General features: G+C 39.4%; 2 protein-coding genes across 2 annotated transcripts in view; one reads left to right on the forward strand and one right to left on the reverse strand.

The window, feature by feature from the left end:
• Positions 1-20,016, reverse strand: part of LOC131688324 (rap guanine nucleotide exchange factor 4-like) — a 491,347-nt gene that overhangs the window by 252,493 nt on the left and 218,838 nt on the right. The window contains exon 4 of the mRNA XM_058972527.1: positions 7,061-7,207. Within this exon, the coding sequence (XP_058828510.1) occupies positions 7,061-7,207 (147 nt within the window). The remainder of the gene's footprint in view (positions 1-7,060; positions 7,208-20,016) is intronic.
• LOC131693725 (C-type lectin 37Db-like) lies at positions 5,009-5,764 on the forward strand. The gene is made up of 2 exons (XM_058981810.1): positions 5,009-5,122; positions 5,191-5,764. The coding sequence occupies exons 1-2, from the start codon at positions 5,018-5,020 to the stop codon at positions 5,572-5,574; spliced, it is 489 nt and encodes a 162-aa protein (XP_058837793.1). The 5' UTR covers positions 5,009-5,017; the 3' UTR covers positions 5,575-5,764.

Here is a 20,016-nt window from a genome sequence, read left to right on the forward strand (position 1 = left end):
ATTTCGTGAAATTAATAAAATTTCGAAAAAATACTACGTACGAATTCTATTTCTGAAATTTAATGCGACCTCCCTTCAAAAAATATTGTTCCAGCTGCTATATATGATTGGACTATTTAGTCGTTATTTCCGGAACCATGTAACCAATCTGTACGAAGTCTTATAACAGTATATAAAGATAATATCCCTATCATTTGCGCCTAATTTTGTAAAAATCGGCCTAACCATCCCCGAGAAACTGAGGTGCGTCCGGTAATTTAAAAAGATGGCCATTTTTTCCCCGGAACTTTCTATGGTAGTCGGTGTGGCTAAGGAGATTTCGAAAGAGGTGGGGGGACGGCTTGATTATATCTTCTATTTGATACTTGGTTCAAGAAAATCGGTTCAGTCACCACCGAATAACCGATATGGCTTTTATTCTGGAATATGCCAAAACCCCGGGACTTCCGTAATTGTCGATTCAATTGACCATCAGCGATCTAGATCTGAAAATCGAAGCAATTTGATGTCCATTTTAGTAGATTTTTCACATAGTACGATTGTAACGGTTTATATGGAAAATCCTGTATGACCACATTAACCAACCTCAGGAACCAAAAGTCTGATCTGACTAAAATTCAATAGCAGTCAATGGGAGTGCCATGCCCTTAATTTGAAATCAAGCTTGTAAAAAGTATATTGTTTGCAAGTACCCGGGGGCATCAAGAACCGTTATAGTCGGCCCATGTGGTCAAAGCTACTTCGATTGGTTATTCTTGATTTAGAGCCGTCAATCCAAATAATTTGTGAGGCATCACGTAGGGGTTTGCTCAGCAACACAAAAAGAGTTTTCGTAATTGGAGGTGCATTATCGCGGAGAGCTCAAGCTTTTATATGTTTATGGATGTTGTTGCGAGGGTATGTGTGTCGCGTGCCCTAAGACTTCTAACTTAGACTTCCTGAATGGTTGACACGGTGGATATTGTCGAACCTCACCGAACGCTATGCGTACGTTCGAATCGATGAAATGAGATCATCTCCGTTTGAGATCGAGTCGAGTGTTCTCCAGGGAAGTCATCTAGGCCCGTTACTGTTTATATTATTCGTAAACGATTTGTGCTCCACTATACTGTACCCTAAGTACATGTTCGCGGATGATCTGAAATTCTTTCGTGTAATTTCTTCGGCAGTCGATTGCTGTGCCTTCCAAGCCGATATCGATTCGCTGCTAAATTGATGCACACAAAACGGGATGGAAGTAAATGTACAAAAGTGTAATGTGATCTCGTTCTGTCGTAACAGGCACTTAACAACGTTTGATAAAAGAATGTCGACAAGCATTATCAACCGTGTAAACACAGTTAAGGATCTAGGCATTCTTCTTGATAGCAAATTGAGTTTCACGCAGCACATTGCAATGTCTACACCCAAGGCTTATGCCGTATTGGGGTTCATCAAAAGAAACACGCAACAATTCTACGATGTCTACTGCCTAAAATCGCTCTTCTGCACACTTGTACGTAGCATTCTCGAGTACGGTGTACTTGTGTGGGCACCAGAGGGGGAACAACTTGACAGCTCCTATACAAATCGTTGAAACCACTTATTTTGGGTCTGTGGGTCTAAAATGGCGGATCAATCTTTATTCAAGAGCAATTCCTAAAAAAAGCGTAAACTTGTTCACAGTGAAAATTTTCTTCTTCCGATTTTTTTACTTCCGATAATTCATTTTTGAAGATATTTTGGGGGTTTGGTGATGTTTTGTTATAAAAATAATGCATCTTTATTCCAACGCATTATTTTTATATGATTCATGATTTTTTGGAATCATCAGCATACAAACAAGCGGCGTTTATACTAATTAGTGAGCACCTTCATTTAGTCTTAAGATATTAGGTAGTAATATTTGTATTGCAATATAAACAACACACACCATCATACTGGACTGTTTTTCTCCCTCTCCGATAAAAAATGACTTCTGAATTTCGTGGAAACCTTTGCACCGTAAATGTCGCAGCGCCTATTAGTTAGATGCTACGCTGTCAGAAATAAACAATCGAAGTCAATCTCGCCTTTTTTAAATGCGAAGTGAAAATGATAATTACAATACTAAATGTATTTAAAAGGATTAACTACAAACATTTGAGAATTGTCATATGCGAAAGATGTTTCAAGGGCGCCGGGAAAAGAAAGCATTCACACTAGAAGCGCACTCAAATCAAATCATGCATTTTACATTCAGCACAATTTTCTCCAAAATGACGAATTAACTTGTTTGTATTTATATAAAATTATTAAGCTGTTTTGAAATGATCATCTTGATTACCTCTTCCGAATGTAAATAAAGAAAACGAATTCGTAAAAGACGCCACGGAATTATTTTCTTGCATAGAAATTTACAGTATCACAATTAGTGGACGGCATTCTATGGTGGCGACATCATTCGAAACACGGTGGTTTCTAGCAACTTAGGCTAAACGTCAAGTTGCGGGAGGGTTGGTGGGCACCCTATCATTCTGTACAAATCAACCGCGTCGAACGAATTCAGCGTCACTTTGTTCGTTACGCTCTGCTCTGGACTGATCCTATTCGTCTACCGCCCTATGAACATCGATGCAATCTACTACGTTTGCCGACTCTTGCAAGTCGGAGGATAATGCTGCAACGGCTCTTCGTGTTTGATCTTCTGGGAAACAAAATAGATAGCCAGGAGTTGCGTAGCCAGCTCCGATTCAACGTACCGCCTAGACCCACCAGACGAACTGATTTCTTTCGGTTACCGATGTATCGTACTCTATTTTCTCAAAACAAGCCGTTCAATGTATGCTGTCGTAGTTTTATTTATGTAGTCTTTACCTTTAACCTTTAAACATAAAATTAATATTAATTAAGGAGCTGTCTGTACGAGTAACTCGAAGACCAGTATAAATAAATAAATATATGAGTATGTTTCGTTTTTTAGACGGAGATGGAAGGCTGCTGGACCAAAGGTAGGAGGACCTTCCACACGTAACCGATTCATAATAGTGTGGGAACAGGCGTTAGTATAATGGTATAATCGCACTTGAGACCACGTTTATACAATCGTAAGTGCTAACATATTGACCTGATCACTGTTTATATGTATGCGAGATTGTGGGCGTAGTTGTGCGCGGATGACCCCGATTGCATGTTCGCATGCATGACCATATGTATAATATCATCGCAAAAACCACAAACGTTTCTATGTTAACGTATTTGATCACGTGACCGATTTTATGTCACGAATACTATGGAGAAACTAATAGTAAAAAGCTTTTTATAGAGGATTTAACCTTATGATCCTTCGCCTCTTTTTTCGGGTTAACCTTAATCTCTAACCCTATTTTTTTTATAATTATTAAATTTATTTAGGCCCAAATGCGGCAGCTCAACGAGGCCGATTGTTCGTTTTTTACAATAAATAAAAAAACAACTATGTTAAGTTTTTTGTCTCGTTTAGACGCAGCTTTCTGCTGCGTGTTGAGATCCTTTTTCTAGGGGGCGAAATATTGCCAGTGTTGTCCACTGCCATTTGAGGTTCGATCCGTTTGTCTTCTTTTGCGTTGTCGTTCATGCCCATGTCCTCATCCGTACTACTTTCCTGCTGCTCGCGGTCAGATGTTCCAGTTTGTGTCTTACTCTTACCGGTCGTCATTGTATGTTCGTATTTTTCGGTATTCGTTTCGTTGTTGTTGTTGCTGGTTGTTCGTGCTTGATCCGAAGATGTTGGTTTTGCAGCTGTTAGTGGTTTAGCGTAAGATGGTTCTGGGCTGATTTCAGTTGGATTGGTAAGGTTTTCCGAGGTGCAGCTTCTTCGTGCAGAACTGGCACGTAGGAATTTGCCCTGGGTACGTGACTAGTGATGTTTGATGAATGAGAACATCGTCACTTCCTAACGCTGTGACGGTTATGTATGAGGGAATTGGCTTGGTCACACGCATTCTCACCATACGAACACCGTTAGGGATGCCCGGGAAAAAATTCCTCCAAGTCTCATGTGTAACGGAGTCTACTTCTCCGTATTTTTGCAAGCATTTTTTAATCGCGCCGTCAGGGGTACGCGTAGCCAAATCATGGACACGAACTTCTACAGCGCCGTTCTCGATGTATACGGGAATGCTATATTTAACATTGCCGCATTCGGCGGTGTGCTGCATGTTGTTTCGCGAGGCGAATGACTCAGCTTGGTTAATGTTCTTGAACGAAATCAGCACGCAATGTTTGATATGATGCATTTGTAGGGTTTTCACTTCAGCCAGATTGAGTTTCATGTGCACTTTTAATAACTGTTCCACTTCCCGAATGGCTGGTCTTACGGGGCATTTCGAAAAATCAACAGCAACACAGTTCGGCCGTATCTGGGTTGCTTTTTGCTGGGCACCGTCACTCATCACTAAATCGCACAGTAGGTATAGGCTATTGTTATATGGACTGCTTGTGTGATAGGCACCGATTGATTTTAGGTAGAATTGACTGTTTCACTTGCGCGGGACGATTTTTTGCTTCTGCTCAGGGCGAGATGTGAAGACAAACTGATCTCTAACCCTATGTCAGGGTTTGGGAATCGAACCCAGGTGAGCTGCATACACGGCAATCGATTTACCAACTACACTATGCCAGCCCCTAGTGAAGAAATTTTTTCTTACGATAACTTTAAATTTAATACTAATGTCCTATCAAATCTAAACACTTCTAACTAAAATCTTCCGAAATATGATAGTTTTCGAGATATTCGGAACTTTGTTTCAACAAAAAGGCTCTTCTCTTCAACGAAATCGGAGAATTTATAATTCGTCGAAAGTTTTCCGTTGTTATTAACCGACTTTGAATATTGTATCTCCTGGCTGTTTCTCGCAATTAAAGTCACCGGAAAAAAAGATGATACAATGTATAACGGTTCTCAGCAGATGCTGCGGGTAAGTCCCCGTTTTTCGCCACTTAAAATTGCAATCGGCAATATATAAACGACTCTTCCGCCGCACGATACTAGTTTCCTTCTAGAATCTGATTGAAAAAGATGACCCGATCCTTTCTTCTGATGCTGGGAGCATTCTATGCACTAGCATCGGGCCAACAGATGCAGTGCTTCTCAATGACACGATACTACGTTCCTAATTTTAAGGTAAGTGTGATGAGTCATTACTTGAATTAATGTGTACTAGAACTAACACTACCGTGCTTCCCCATCAGGCCAACTGGTTCCGTGCTACGGAGCACTGTTTCAGCTTTGGCATGCGGATTGCTATCGTGCCGACACCACAGGATCATAACGCCGTTGTCGAGGTGATTAAGCAGTCTGAAATTTTCAACAACGAAAGCACCATCATCTGGCTGGGAGCTAGTGATCTTGCCCAGGAAGGAACATACGTCTGGCATGCAACTGGGGCACGGCTCCAATATGCCAACTGGCACCCAGGTCAACCGGACAACTATCAGGGGAATGAGCATTGTCTGGCTTTGATGAACATTCCCGGCCAGGGTTGGAAGTGGAACGCCAATGACGGACCGTGTGTCGGTGAACATTATTTCGTTTGCGATAATGCGGAAGCATATAAACAGGTGGGAGTTTTTTAGTATTTTATGTGAATGGGTGCAGCACAGTATCCAGACGCTGTAATCACGAACTGCCTCTATTGAATGTTTCGAAATACCTAAGTCACCTAATATTAGATTTAAATGATTTTAGTTCTACATCACACAAAAAAGAATTTAAGTTAGTTTTTTTAAGATAAATTGCTATTGTAGCAAATAGTCCGAATATATGATTGGAATATAGTCACGAAATAATAATGTGTTGGTTTCAGAATCCTGGTTCTACCAGGGCAGAATTACAGCTCCCCTACAAATATTTACTTAATACAACACTATGGTATTATTGAACTTTGCTTGAGAGTAAAATTTGCTGGTGTTCGCATCGAATTTAACTTTACAATTGCTCTTAAAATTGATATGTATAATTTTTCTCTTGCTGCTCTAGAAGCAAACAAATGGCCTTGAAGCCACAGTCACCTTCATACCTCGTCATGCGAATTCATCCCACCGAAACGAACTCCGAAGAAGAAAGTTCCTCCATAATTCGCGATTTTTTCTTCCGTTTTCGAACGCCCTCTCCGGAACGAGAGCAGGTGAAGTGTCTACCAAACAAAAACAAAAACTTGAAAAATGTTCAGGTATTTTCCGGCTTTCAGCCACACTGCTCAAGCCATCCTTTCATCTACCACGTGTCTGTCACCGCGACGATTGAAATTCCCATATATATGTAAATGCTACTACGCTCTTCCGAAAATAATTCCATACTTTTTGGCACACGAACAAATGATAAAAGTTCCAGACTCTGGCGTGGCCCTGGGGGTTGGGACGGAAAAAAAACCTGCTGCGAAAGGGTCGTGTACCGCAATCGGAAGGGATAATAATTTCCGCGGTTTTGTGATTTGTTGGCGTGAATTTGCCGGAAAGGCGATGAAATGGAATCAACGGCGATGTCGAATGGAGTGCAGGTTGGAGGGGGGGGGCGGAATCGTAAAATGATTTTATGAGTTCTCGACCTCTTCAATTCTAGCAGTTTTCATTTAACAGGTGGTACAAAAGTTGAATTGAAGGAGAAGGAACGCAGTGCTGCACTTTTACAACTGATTTTTTACTGCTTCCTTCGAATAAAGATAACTTGTGCAACTTTATTAAAGAGCGAAAATGATACTACCGAATCAGTAAATACCCGATTTTTCGTACACAGTTCTAATTAGCTAGGAGATTTATCCGAGTTAATCAGTCATCCATTTTACTAATTAACGAAGCTAGAAGAGTGTTTGCATGAGCAAGTTTGATGACTGATAAAACTTTTTCTTGCCCCTCCATAAACAGGATACATCGGGAATAATTCATCGCATACTCCAATAAACCATCTTTCCACCTCTTCCACGAGTTAATTAAGTATGATTATATTAGAACAAGTTCAGTTGCTCGGCACGGTCCCCGTATGTTGGTGATGATGACCTTTCGGACAGGACTGATGCAGCTTGTCACCGTGTCTCATAAACATCTTTCCGACCCAGGTTCTTACCTCGAAAATCAGTCTGAAATCTTCCTGCTCCACTCGCAGCAGCTCGCAGGTCGTCTTGGTTACCACCGTACTGTCTCGGGGCAGGTCGTGCAGGATCGATTCGCCAAAGGTGGCACCAACGCCCAAGTTACATAGCGTCACCGAGAGCTGGAAGAGAAGATGGGAAGAAAAGTTTGAATGGAATAATTGAGTCCAGATTTTGGAAATTGAAGGTATCTAAAAGTACGGAATAGAAGTACACTGCCCATGATCGCATATTTGTCCCGTTTTCTGTCAGATTTCCCATCTTTATGGGACTGATTTGCGATCATAGGCAGTACAAGAATGAATAATATGCTGAGTGAAATTTTTAGCTGGCTCTATCATGTTTTTACATTGCTTACAAAAGAAATGTATAGGATTCGCTCAGACTTTGATTTTTTTAAACAGTTATATTTTTGCCTTTCTCAATAGAAAGGTATTGCAATTGCTCTGAAAACCGACTTTTTAACGGAGGCCCGGAGGGCCGAGTGACATATACCATTCGATTCAGTTCGTCGAGTTCGGCAAATGTCTGTGTGTGTGTATGTATGTGTGTGTGTATGTATGTGTGTGTGTATGTGCGTCTGTGTGTGTGTACGCGAACACAATCTCACTCACTTTTCTCAGAGATGGATGAACCGATTTTTACAAACTTAGTCCCAAATGAAAGGTGCAACGTTCCCATAGGCTGCTATTGAATTTCTAATGGATCCGACTTCCGGTTCCGGAATTACAGGGTGATGAGTACGATCACGCAGAAAATGTCGATTTTAAGAAATTCTGCAATGAATGTATAATGGTGAAAATTTTTCCAAAATGTGACCACAACTGCTTCGATTTGTAGTACTAGGTCATTAACAGCCATTCAAAGTCTCTTTGGTCACATTGGCCACCATCATCGGTTCCGGAAGCCCCGGCGGAAGTATCCAAATTCAGACTAACAGTCACATCGGTTTTTCGGAGGTGGCTAGACCGAATCAACCAAACTTAGTCTCAAATGAAAGATGTTGCGTCCTCGTAAATGGCTATTAAATTTTATCCCCAACCGACTTCCGGTTCCGGAGTTACGGGTTGTGGCGTGCGATCACATAGCAAATTGTGATTCAAACCGATACCCCGATGGAAGCAAAAAAGGTAAAAATTTCGCTAAAATGTCTCTCAAATAACTTAACTTTGCAGTTCTAGGTCACCGACGGCCAAACAAACTTTCGTTGACTACATTGACCACCATAGATGGTTCCGGAAGTGCCCGGGAAAAGCGGCCATCTTTCAAAATTTACGAACTCACATCAGTTTCCCTGAAATGGTTGGGCCGATTTTCACAAACTTAGTTCCAAATGATAGCTATATTATCCCCACAGATGTCTATAAAATTTCGTACGGATCGCTTATATGGGTCCGGGAATATAGACTAAATCGTCCGGTCACATATGTAATTCCCATATAAGCCGGAACTCAAATTTTTTTTCCAAAGGGGGGACCCCATGAAATTTCAGAAATCGAATTCGTATTTTTGATGCCAAACATCTTTAAAATGCATGAAACGTCGAGATTTTATGTTATCTCGTAAAAATTTTTTTTTTATAAAAATCGACTTTTTGGGACTGCCGATTTCGCACCTTTTTTCAGTTCAATATTACCGTGGCTGTTTTTTCTTTTTCAAAATTTTAGAACTCGAATAATGATTTATTTTCCTGTATATAGTTGTCATGTGATGTATAATAATAAAATGTAATATATGCATTTAAAAGTTTTTAATGAATATAAACAACGCACACATTCTCGTGATTCATGATTGAGAAAGGCACAATTGCACCGCTAGGTGGATTAAAATAGGTTTTTCAAATTTACATCCACTGTGTCACACCGGTCTACTACAACTGAAAAAGAAAATATTTGTTACGGAAGCCTGTATTTTAAACAAGAAATACAATCCAGGACCTTTTAATCAATAACTACGCATATTTTTTGTTTAAAAATCCATTTAAATTTATAAATTTTCTCCTAACAGAATCGAATCAAATTGATTGAAAATGAAATTGTTTCAAATAAACTTTTCCCAAGACTGGAAGGTTCTTCAATCAAAAACGAACCTTGTTGCCAGCGCACTAGCACTAGTATGTTTGGCTTCTTTGCATTTTGCCAGCGCACAGTTTCACGAAACAGCGAGCGAACTAAATTAAATATTTGAGTTTGAAAGTTCGCGGTGAGCACAGCTTTTCGCTGTTGCTGAAACTCGAGGATAAACAGTAAACTATTTAATATGAAGCCAGATAGCAGAACGAAGGTTAACCATTTGAACTCCCTGATGATAAGCCGAGAATTGCTAGAATATATGGTAGATATCGTCTGGAAATTTTCGGTTTAACTAAGTATAATTTAGCATTATGTTTTCGCGACTGTAGCCATGCTGGGGCTTAAGGGGATACAAATTATTTCGCTCTGCTTTTCACAACACACTGAGAATAGATATGTTTATCAGCAAATTTGCGACGATTTCTTCAGTTACAAGGTAAAATATTGCTGTGACAAACAGCGAAACTAACTAGTAAACATGAAGTTAGACCTTCGTTTCTATATTGTGTCAAACTGGTTTTTCGATCCGCGCATCAAAAAAGTTCCTACAGGCCAGCGTTCGAAGCGGCGCCGTCAGGTCGCCACGGGGCGCTCTCAGCTCGAGATGCGCGCCTCAGGTAGAAACCTTTTCATGACAATATGCACGTTCCCAGAACTCCTCGCGTTGCACTATACATGTGTACAGGTCCCGAGAACGAATTTCACGACTTGATTTCTAGAGGCATCGCAGACTAATCGTTAGTTAACAAACAACCACAGAAAACGGCGAAAAACAAAAAAAAATGGTCAAAATTATTAAAGTCACATTTTGGTCCGCCATATTGGACTCATCATTTTTATTTTTTTTATTTTGATACATATTAACTCAAATTCGTGTTTATAAATCACAAAGCATTATTTTTTCGATTTTTTCTGGAATACCACAGTGGTCCATAATGTGAATTTAGTAGGAATTTGAACTTTTTGCTAAAATTAGTTGACTTAGCCTTACAATATATTTGGCAAAGTTATTGTACTTTGCAAGGCCCTTCATTTTGTTTAAACAGATGCTAGGGTGGTTCTAATTTAAGTAATATTTAGAGCTTTTCTGTCTTCGATAAAGTTGTAGAGCAACACATTTTAGACAAATTTGCTGAAGACATCCAAGCTCTAGCTTCTATACTTTCTATTGCACGAGAAACCCAAATGTAAGCTTTAGGGGTTTCTTTAAAAAACGGTTTTATTTCTATAACTTTTTTTTATTTTACACTAAAGTATCCTTAGGACAACTTGAAGATTACATTAAGGTGCATAATTTTCTTTAGAACACCATATGCACCATATATATATGCACCCAAAATATCAAAAATAGATTTTTTACAAATCAATTTTATGAAATTTAAAAAAAACATCGTTTTTGCCATTTTTTGCTCAATTACAACTCTAATTTATAGTCGAAAAAGTATTACTTTTGTTTGCCCCAGTGAGTGTTATTCCAAAAAGCCCATTTTTTGGTGAAAAAGTTCTTAAAGGTTTTCAACGAAAATAGTTAGATATGGGGTGCCACGAAACAAATTATTCGCCTTAAAACAATCTTAAAGTTGTCTGAAGACTACTTCGACTTTAAATCAATACCGCAAAAATTATTTTAATAAAACAGTTTTTATATGAAACACCCTAACCTTCTATTTTAAAGCTGTTGTAAAACAAAAAGTACAACAGATAGAGCTTACATGTCTTCAGCAAACTTTTCCAAAACTTGTCGTTCTATAACTTCGGTGAAGGTCATTTGACTCTAGCTGGAATGATTAAAAATGTAATATTTTGATCTTGGTAAAATAACAACCACCCTAAATGTTGGACCAATGTGCATTGGTATCCGCCATATTGGATCGGCCAATTTGAATTTCGCAAAACTGACTTTGGATTCGTAATCAGCGATGTCCAAAATGTATAATTCCATGAAATTGTTACAAAATATTGACATTCTACCACGAATAATTCATCGAAAGTGTTCACAAAATTTTGTTTATCTCAAAACATGATTTTTCAAAACTACCTACAATCTCAAGCGGTTCAATTTAAAGACATTCACATCACATCATTTGATCTCTCGAAAGAAACCCTTTTTCATTGGAAAAATGACCTATAAAATTCAAATTCTATTTTTAGTAAAGCCTTAAAGTAGAACAAAGGGCCAAAAATCGATCACAAAGTTTAAGATTGCACCATTACGTCAAATTCAAAGTTTTTCACCCGTTCTTAGGTCATTCCTCCTATAAATTTGGTTTACTTTAGACCTTATTATCAGTTTTGTGTTTCAGATCGATCCTGCGGTAGGAGGCTGTACGCAGAATGGGCGCCATTTTGTTTTTTTTGTCTTGACAAAATGTGTAAATTAAGACGAAAATATAAGATTTTTGAATCCTTAAATTATTTCCTTCCATGCTTTTTCATTGGAACACAAAAAACTCTAAATTTTGCTTACTTTTTGGTCATTTATATGAGAACTTCCCCTTAATTTACCATACATTTTCCGATCCAAGAAAATACGTTAAATCGCGTGTTGAAATATGAAAGACTAGCTAATCCCCATCGCGCATTGCTGCGAATTTCAATGAAATAAGAGGAAACACAATTTGTTCCGAAGCGCCATTTGGCGGGCAGATAATCTCCAATCCATAGCACACAAACACGATCCATAACAAATGCCTACTATGTACAAATATTTACGACAATCGGTTAAGCCGTTTAAGAGGCTATAAATCACATAGGGGAGAGAGGGTAACAGTGGATCAGCAGGAACTATGAAACATTCGCAATAAAATCACAATGCATGATCGCAATCGTCTAAATCCCTCATATTTCACAATTTCTAATTCTTTACACGTGTTGCTATATTTTGGAAGAGATCTGCTAACTCTATCTCTTTTAATGGATATTTGTTTGTTTTGTGATAGCCAGAGTAAATTTGCAATGATAAACATTATTCCATCTTTATGAATTACCATTCATTGAATAAATGTTTAGTCTAAAACATACATTTATAGCAAATTTTATGCTCAACATGTGCCGCGAACAAAGTTTTTTGGTAACTACTCATGGTTCTGTGTGATTTCACAATTTTCATGAATAGACCCATTGGGTAACTGTGAAGCGATGGCGTATGGGGAACAGTGATTTTTGTTTGTTTTTGTGGTCTGTCTCAAAATGTCAATGGGTTCCGATTTTCCACACTAAATACTACTCATATAGTGCAAAATTAGTAAATTTGGCCAAATTTTGTAGAAATTGTCTCTTATTTCAGGATTGCAGCTAATATGCATATATGGTGGTTCGATGTTACGCGATGATATAGTGGATTCTTTCGTAAACAAACGATTTTCGCCTCAATATAACTTTAATTCAAAGCGTTAGGATCATTCTTCGTCAAAACAAAAGAATAAAATTTATAAGTAGAATATTTCACTATAGATGACATCGTGTTTCATAGTTCCTACCCATGGGGCACACTGATACATTTTACCACCAACTGTTTATTATCCAAAAAATGTTATTTCCCGTGAATTTTACCAGCTGGAAAAAATATATGTATTAGTTAACAACATAGTGGCACTATGTATCACTTTTAATTACACAAATAACATGTATTATCATCAAAATTAAGTTGTAGAAAAAATGTGTTTCATTGTTACCCTCTCTCCCCTATATACAAACATTGACTTAAATATATAGATAGCTAAGGGCCAAGGGCGCCCGATTTTGAGGGCCCCAAACTAAAGATGAGTCAATTCAGACCAAAACCTATATACGATTAAATTTACTCACTCTTTACGTTTGGGTAAAAATTTCATAAATTGGAATCGAATGTAGTTTAAAGTCTAATAATATCCCGATCAGAACATCATAACAGAAAGCTATCACTTTTATATCTCATGTTGATATTTATTACTCTCTGTGTTATATTTATGATATACCGATCAGGAATGCAAGAAAACTTATATGAAGATTATATCGTCTGGTACTATCATTGGATTAATAATATGATATTAATGTACGCATACAACGATGATGTTACAGTAAGTTATATATTCTTCTTTGAACGCTAACGGTTACTCAAATGACAGTCTATTTGCTTATACACTGAAGTCTCTTTTTAGGCGTCGTAATTCAACTTTATAAAGCAAACTTTCGAAGTTTTTGATTGGGATTTTCAAAATTCCGCGCTTTGAGTATAGTTTTAGATACAAGTGTTTGGAGAACTTGTCAGTGAGGTGTTTGATTGACTTATTTAGTTGCAGGTGAATTAAGAGCTGACATTGTCTATTTTCTAAGACACTCGTCTGACACATAACTTGGAGTAGGAGGCGTATGATTTAAATGTTAAAGCCATTATCATAAAAGGCTTTGGAATCGTGAAGTTATCAAAGAGTTTTTCTTAAGATTATAGTTTTCCTATAAAACTTATTTCGAAAAATATGCAGGAATTATAGAGCAGTCCAAATGAAATTAAGAAACGCGAATTGAAATCAAAAAGCATTTTAAAACTAGTTTTTGTGGCTTAGTCAAACGAGTACATAATTATTTTTTTAGTCTTCCCCATATCAAAAATGCCAATAACAAATCCCCAAAAGAGAATTATTTTGAAACCTCATAACTCATTTGTTGCTTTGAATCTATTCGGAATTCTAAATAAGATTTGTCGTATTCTCCGTAAAATAATGTACGTAAAATATCCGCTCAATGTTACCATGTCGCATCGACATTATTTCTAAAAAACCATGTAAAACATGTTAACGTACAAGAGAAGCGCCGAAGCGCACTATTCAGAATCTAATAATAGCCCCACTTTCCTAATCTGAAAAGATATTATAAAGCTATTCAGTCTATAGTCATGTAGGCAGCTGTATTAGTGAGTAAAACTGAATAAAAACAAAGCGTATGACACCGGGAAAACAAACAGCACTTAGGCTTGGGCAAAGTTCAATGTGTGCGTTCTGGAAACGTCTTCTGCATCTATAATCGTTTTGTCCTTGACGGATGCGTGGAATATTATGCTAACATTAAACATCGATCGAAAACAACGTCGTTGGTTCATGCGGGAAACTTCCCCATCAAACTCAGAATACCCAGGTTCAAAGCGGGGCAGTATCGACACATAATAGTCTGCTGGTCATATATTCACAATAACAATCAGCCAGCAGGTATGCAATCATTTGGCAATGCTATAAAAGCTTTTGCTGCAAGAAGCTTTTTGCTCCAAAGCAAAAAGCGCCCTAATGTATGGTTTATTTTTCTTGAATTCTATTTTTAGACGTGCACGCTAAAATCGTTGATATGATACAATGAGTAATACAAGCTATGTTGGGGTCATTTAAGCTATCTCAAGTTGTTATGATCGTGTTATTTTGCTATCAACGTTTGTTATAAATTTGATATCAGTAGAGAATTTTTTGTTAGAATTTTTGTTATTTTAACACCTAACGGATTCTACTTTATAACAAAATTTGATAGGAAATTTTTCGTAACAAAATATCAGCATGAGTTATAATTGTGTTATTTCCTTCTGGTCGGGAACCCAGAGCTGAAGGAGCTGAAGGGAGAACATTGTTTGAACAAGGCGCACTCAGAAGGGCGAGATGATCTTCGAGCTGAAGATGGATCCTTCCGTCAAGAGCTCGTTGCTAATTCCTTGGGCAGCAAAGTGAACGTGAGAGATCTGTCGCAGAAAGCCGTAGTCGAGTGCAAGGGTCTAGACGAGTTAACGACCGTAGAAGAACTGAAGGGTGCACTGATCGAGCAGTGAAAACTAGAAGAACCGGCGACTATCCAGATTTGGAAATCGTGCGGAGCAACCCAAACGGCGGCGATTCGATTACCGGAGGCCTTTGCCAATAAGCTGGTGGAGACCGGTAGCATAAAAGTCGGATGGTCGGTGTGCTCGCTGAGAGTTGCTCCGCGAGTTACCAAGCATATGGAACGATGCTTCAGGTGCTTGGACCTCGGACATCAGGCGAGGAACAGCAAGGGCCCGAACAGGTCTGCACTGTGTAGAAACGGCGGAGAAAAGGGGCACGTTGCTAGAGACACAACGAAGGTGCATGATCTGCAAACCGGAGAACGGAAACGACCACACGACTGGAGGTTTCAAATGCCCTGTGTACATAATGGCTGGCTGATGGAGAAAACCCATCTTAATCTCAATTATTGCGTAGCAACTGTTGTGGCAGTCGACAGCAGACACGAAGTGCAACGTTGCAATTATTGCGGTACATTTGGATGCTGGGCGCACTAACCGACTCACTAGTCGGACGAACACTGGTTGTAATAGAAGGAGACTTTAACGCTTGGACAGTGGCGTGGGGTAGCAGGCTGACGAACGCAAGAGATTACAGCTGGATATGAGACTGTGCAACGAAGGTTCCGCTAGCACATTCCGTAAAGAACAGGACACGTTCAGAGAGCAAGATCTGGGGCAGTCAGAGAAGAGTGTAATGTAACATTCCGGGCGGTCAGACCCGCTTTTAAACGCGAAATCTTGCTAAACAAGTCCACCTGCTACAAGGAGCTGTATAGAGAAGTAGACGTTAACCCCTAGGGCAGTACTTACCGTGCCGTTATGGCCAGGATCAGGGGTCCAATGACGCCAGTCGAAATGTGCGCTGACAAACTGAAAATTATAGGGTCTTCTCCCGAAGCACGACCCAAACGCATGGACGCCTACATCGTACGTTGATGCATACGGTGAAAATGCTGGTTACAATCGAGTTTCCAACCGCGAGCTTCTTAAAATGGCAAAAAGGCTGAACGCGTAGAAAGCTCCCGTACCGGATGGTATCCCCAACGTGGTACTGAAGACCGCAATCCTGGTGTTTCCGGAAATGTTCAGGATAGTCATACAGAAATGCTTGGACGATGTCTACTTCCCGGATAGATGGAAGATCCAGAAGCTGGTTGTGCTGCCAAAACCAAGGAAACCAGGAGATTCAGCATCGTATAAAACACACACAGACATTGTCCCAAATCGTCGAGCTGTGTCGATTGGTATATAAGAACCGGCCCACAGGGCCAAATCGCGCATTCTAAACATTTCTTTTGAAAGCAATGTAAAAAGTTTACATCAATTTGAAAATGATTCAATGATTTCGTACACCCTTTAGTGCTAGGCCGGAACCAGTTCCTGATGAGACGCAGTTGAAACGCAAATTACTCCAATTATAAAAGTTTGGTAATATGTTCATACAACAAATGCTGCTGCTTTAATGTAAAATGTTTCACTTTTGGAATTTGGAGAAATTATAGGCAAAAACCATGTTTTCAAACCACATTTGCGCGGTAAGGGTTCAAAGCCAACAACTAAATTAGTTAATTAACTCAGAAACACAAATTATGTTTTCATTTTTGGAGCAAGCGTCAATCCCACGCTAACTTAATCCTGTCACTAAGTTAGTGTCGGATTCTGATGAGACGAAGTCGAAACGCAAATTCAATAGCTAATTTAATTAATCTTGTCATCAGAGAAGTGTGTAAGTTATATATTGGATATGACGATTGCAACAAATAAGATGGAAATATTTCTCATTTTATGCATAATTCATTTTGAGAGGATTTCATATGATTTCTGATGTCGGAAGGGTTCGATTGATAAATTGTTTTCGCTTGCACCGATATAAATTTTTAAAATGTATTCCACGTTGGAAAACCCATGCCGTTACCACTTTTCCTGGAAAATATGTATTCACTGAGCTACCATCGTACATGCTGTTTTGTTGATGATGCGTTTCTCATACGTGAGTTTAAAGAAAGTCTTAAGCCAATACCACACCTTTCCGATCCGATACAGTACCGGTTCAGCACTGTGCACGGATACTAATATTCTTTTTTTTTAAATTTCATTCGCGCCGAATACTGGTGTTAATACTCGAATATGAAGTGTATGAAAGAATACGGTGCTGAACCGTCACTGGAACGGATCGGATAGGTGTAAATAGTGCTTTACCCAATCCGAAACGGCGGCAGCTCCGGTGATCCATAAAATTTACCTTTTGCTTCAATCTTCCACAGCAACAACTGCCGGTGTTTCGCTGCTTGCTCTCACTATCACTGACACCGTTGGAGACTCTGTACCCGCCATACCTTCGTCTCCTGCCCCACATGTCAAATTATTATCTATCCGTCCGAAGGGATGGAGGCACAAGGACCAATTTGGATTGCACGCTCTTCATAAATTACACTTGGATTTTTCACCGGTGGCAAGTTCGTCGTGTTTTCGTTGTTGATGCCTTCTAGGTGTATTGTGTACACTTACACTGGTAGGGTTCTTTTCAGCAGTCAGATGTCGAGAAAATGCCTGTTCCTTGTTTGATTTCAATTTCGTTCTATAATTTAATTTACCAAATTCACTAACACCGCCCGGTTGGCATCCGTTGATCTGTTGCTTACGTACAATGGGAAGAACAGTATACTGTTTTGATTTTGAGAAAGGATTAACTATCATTTGAAACAGAGGCGATCATAAGTGCTGTGATTTGTGAGGTACGGAGGGCATTTATTTATTCTAGGGAGATGTGAGAAAAATCCATGCCCAAATTGAATTGGATCCCGTTTGCTGAAACTGTACATAACTCTCACTACTAGGTGAATTGAATCGCTACCTCTCTCGAGACTTTCAAAAGCTAATTTTCCTTTTCGAAAGAACCAGAGACACACGACACATCACAAGTGCTATTCCGAAAGATACCGTGTTTTATTGCAAAAAAGGACGAAGCGACAACTGCCATTCGAAATTTTCTTTTGACATGTTATTAGCGCTCATCTCTGCTGCTCCGATTGCTGTCATGTTGCAACAAAAAAATGGGGCAAATTCAAGTTGTACAACCAATCCAGTCAGTCTGAAAGACTACTGCCAGCTATAGGTATATTCTTTTGACTGTTTCGCTCCAGTGAAAAGGGACATCTTGGGAAATGGATCGAAATGGCAAGAATGGTGGAAAAGCGCTTGAAGAGGATAAAGACTTTCTTCGATTTTACAAGAGCACAGAAAAACGAGAACATCTGTCTGCCCGGTCCGGGTCCGGGTTCGGACTGGTTTGGCCTGGCAGAACGAACAGAACGAACATATCATACAGAATATGTTCAATGGAGCTGGAAAGAACGCGCGGTGAAGTTTGTTCGCTGTTCGAAACAAAATAAACATCACTAGTATATATGAATGCGAATATGCTCCAGCAGACGGCGTGTTTAGGGTGTAGATTGGAATGTTCCCGGCGAGAACGATTCAACAAGTTATGAAGGGGGGGCTATCGGTTCGTTACCGTGTGGGATGGAGTGTGAGAGGCAGGCCAAGAGCAGCAACACTGGAAAAAAGGGTGTAGCATGAAGTGAAACAGCATCAAATACTTGTAACAGATTGGACTGACATAGTCTCAGATGGATGTTCTACGACTTTTTATTACGTTAACAGATATGTTTGACACCATCGCTTCCCGAAGACTTTCCATAAATAAACAACTCACATCAAAACGCAATTTGGTATCTTTTTTCGCTAAAACTAACCTCGATTGGTATTAGTATTCCTCTCAAATACAAATATGTTGTATTTGGTTCTAATTTATAAAACAAATTACTTCGTTTCGAAAATGGTTAATTGACAATCAAACAACGCTGACCCAAACATCCAACTAATCTCACGGTAAAATAAATCTAACTAATATATGAACCCTGCGGTATCCATTAATAACAACCGTCCTCAAACTTTATGGCAGGTGAAAGTCGACCCTCACCGGTGTGCTACTAACTTTTTCCATCAAAGTTCAGAGCTTTAATTTCCTAGACAGAAAACGTCCCCGTCCACGGAACGCTCCCGCACACAACTTGAGACACTGTCGATTGCCTTTGGTCAGCAGTAACCTTTGCATCGACAGTAATCTCACCGTCTCGCAGTCAAACAAAGAAACCATCAGCGTCAGTATCTGCTGGCAGGATCATCAACACGTACGCGCTGCTACTGCTATGTATGTATATTAGATCGACTGAAACGGAAGCGAAGGATGCTTCCAGATTTAAAGTCGAAAACTGTCGACCCTTTGGCCATGGGAAAACATTTATCACCAACTTATCCGAGAATCGGGACCGGGTCCGGCTAGACCCTCCCTAACAAGTTTATTATTCCCCCGAGTGACTACGACGAGAAATTAATCTTCCCAGGACGAACAGGTGCGGGGGGGTTAGGTTTCCAGACACACGACGCAAAACTGCTCTTGCGGCGAACAAGGTGGTGAATCAGCGAACCAGAAGGGCGGAGTGGTAAAATACTGAAAACTTCTGTCGGAGTTGAAAATGTGAGATTTTATTGTTCGCGGTTGGCTCGGGGAGGAGCCTGTGAACAGTCCAATGTCAAGTGAAACTTTTCCGAGGACAATTAGAAAGCGTAAGATGAATGAACGTTTCGACCGAAATGTGAAAGATAGGCATTGTTTCGGAACCATTACAGCAGATGGGATGATTTTTAAAAATGGATAAAAGTAAACCATTCATGGAATCCGTAATCAGCCGTAGGAAAGTATTTTACTGTGGTAATAAAGAAGATTTACTTTCCACTTGAAGCTGGAAATAGCTTCAATGAACCGTTGTTGGGTTTCGTTGTCGTGTTCTGAATTGTTAAATCTAAACGAGTCACGTTTCGTCGAGGACATGTTTCTGGTCCGATTTCTCCTTCAGCAACGGTCGGGGCTGAATAGGTGTATAATATTATATCACGTTTTTGTTTCAATCCAGTTTTAATACAGCTTCGGGGTGGGCCCAAAACCATAATCAGTAGTGTATGCTGATAACAAGAGATAACCAACCAAATAGTCAACGAAAATAAAATAAAAGGTTAT

This window comes from Topomyia yanbarensis, chromosome 3, assembly GCF_030247195.1.
Source record: "Topomyia yanbarensis strain Yona2022 chromosome 3, ASM3024719v1, whole genome shotgun sequence".
Taxonomy (NCBI): Eukaryota; Metazoa; Arthropoda; class Insecta; order Diptera; family Culicidae; genus Topomyia; species Topomyia yanbarensis.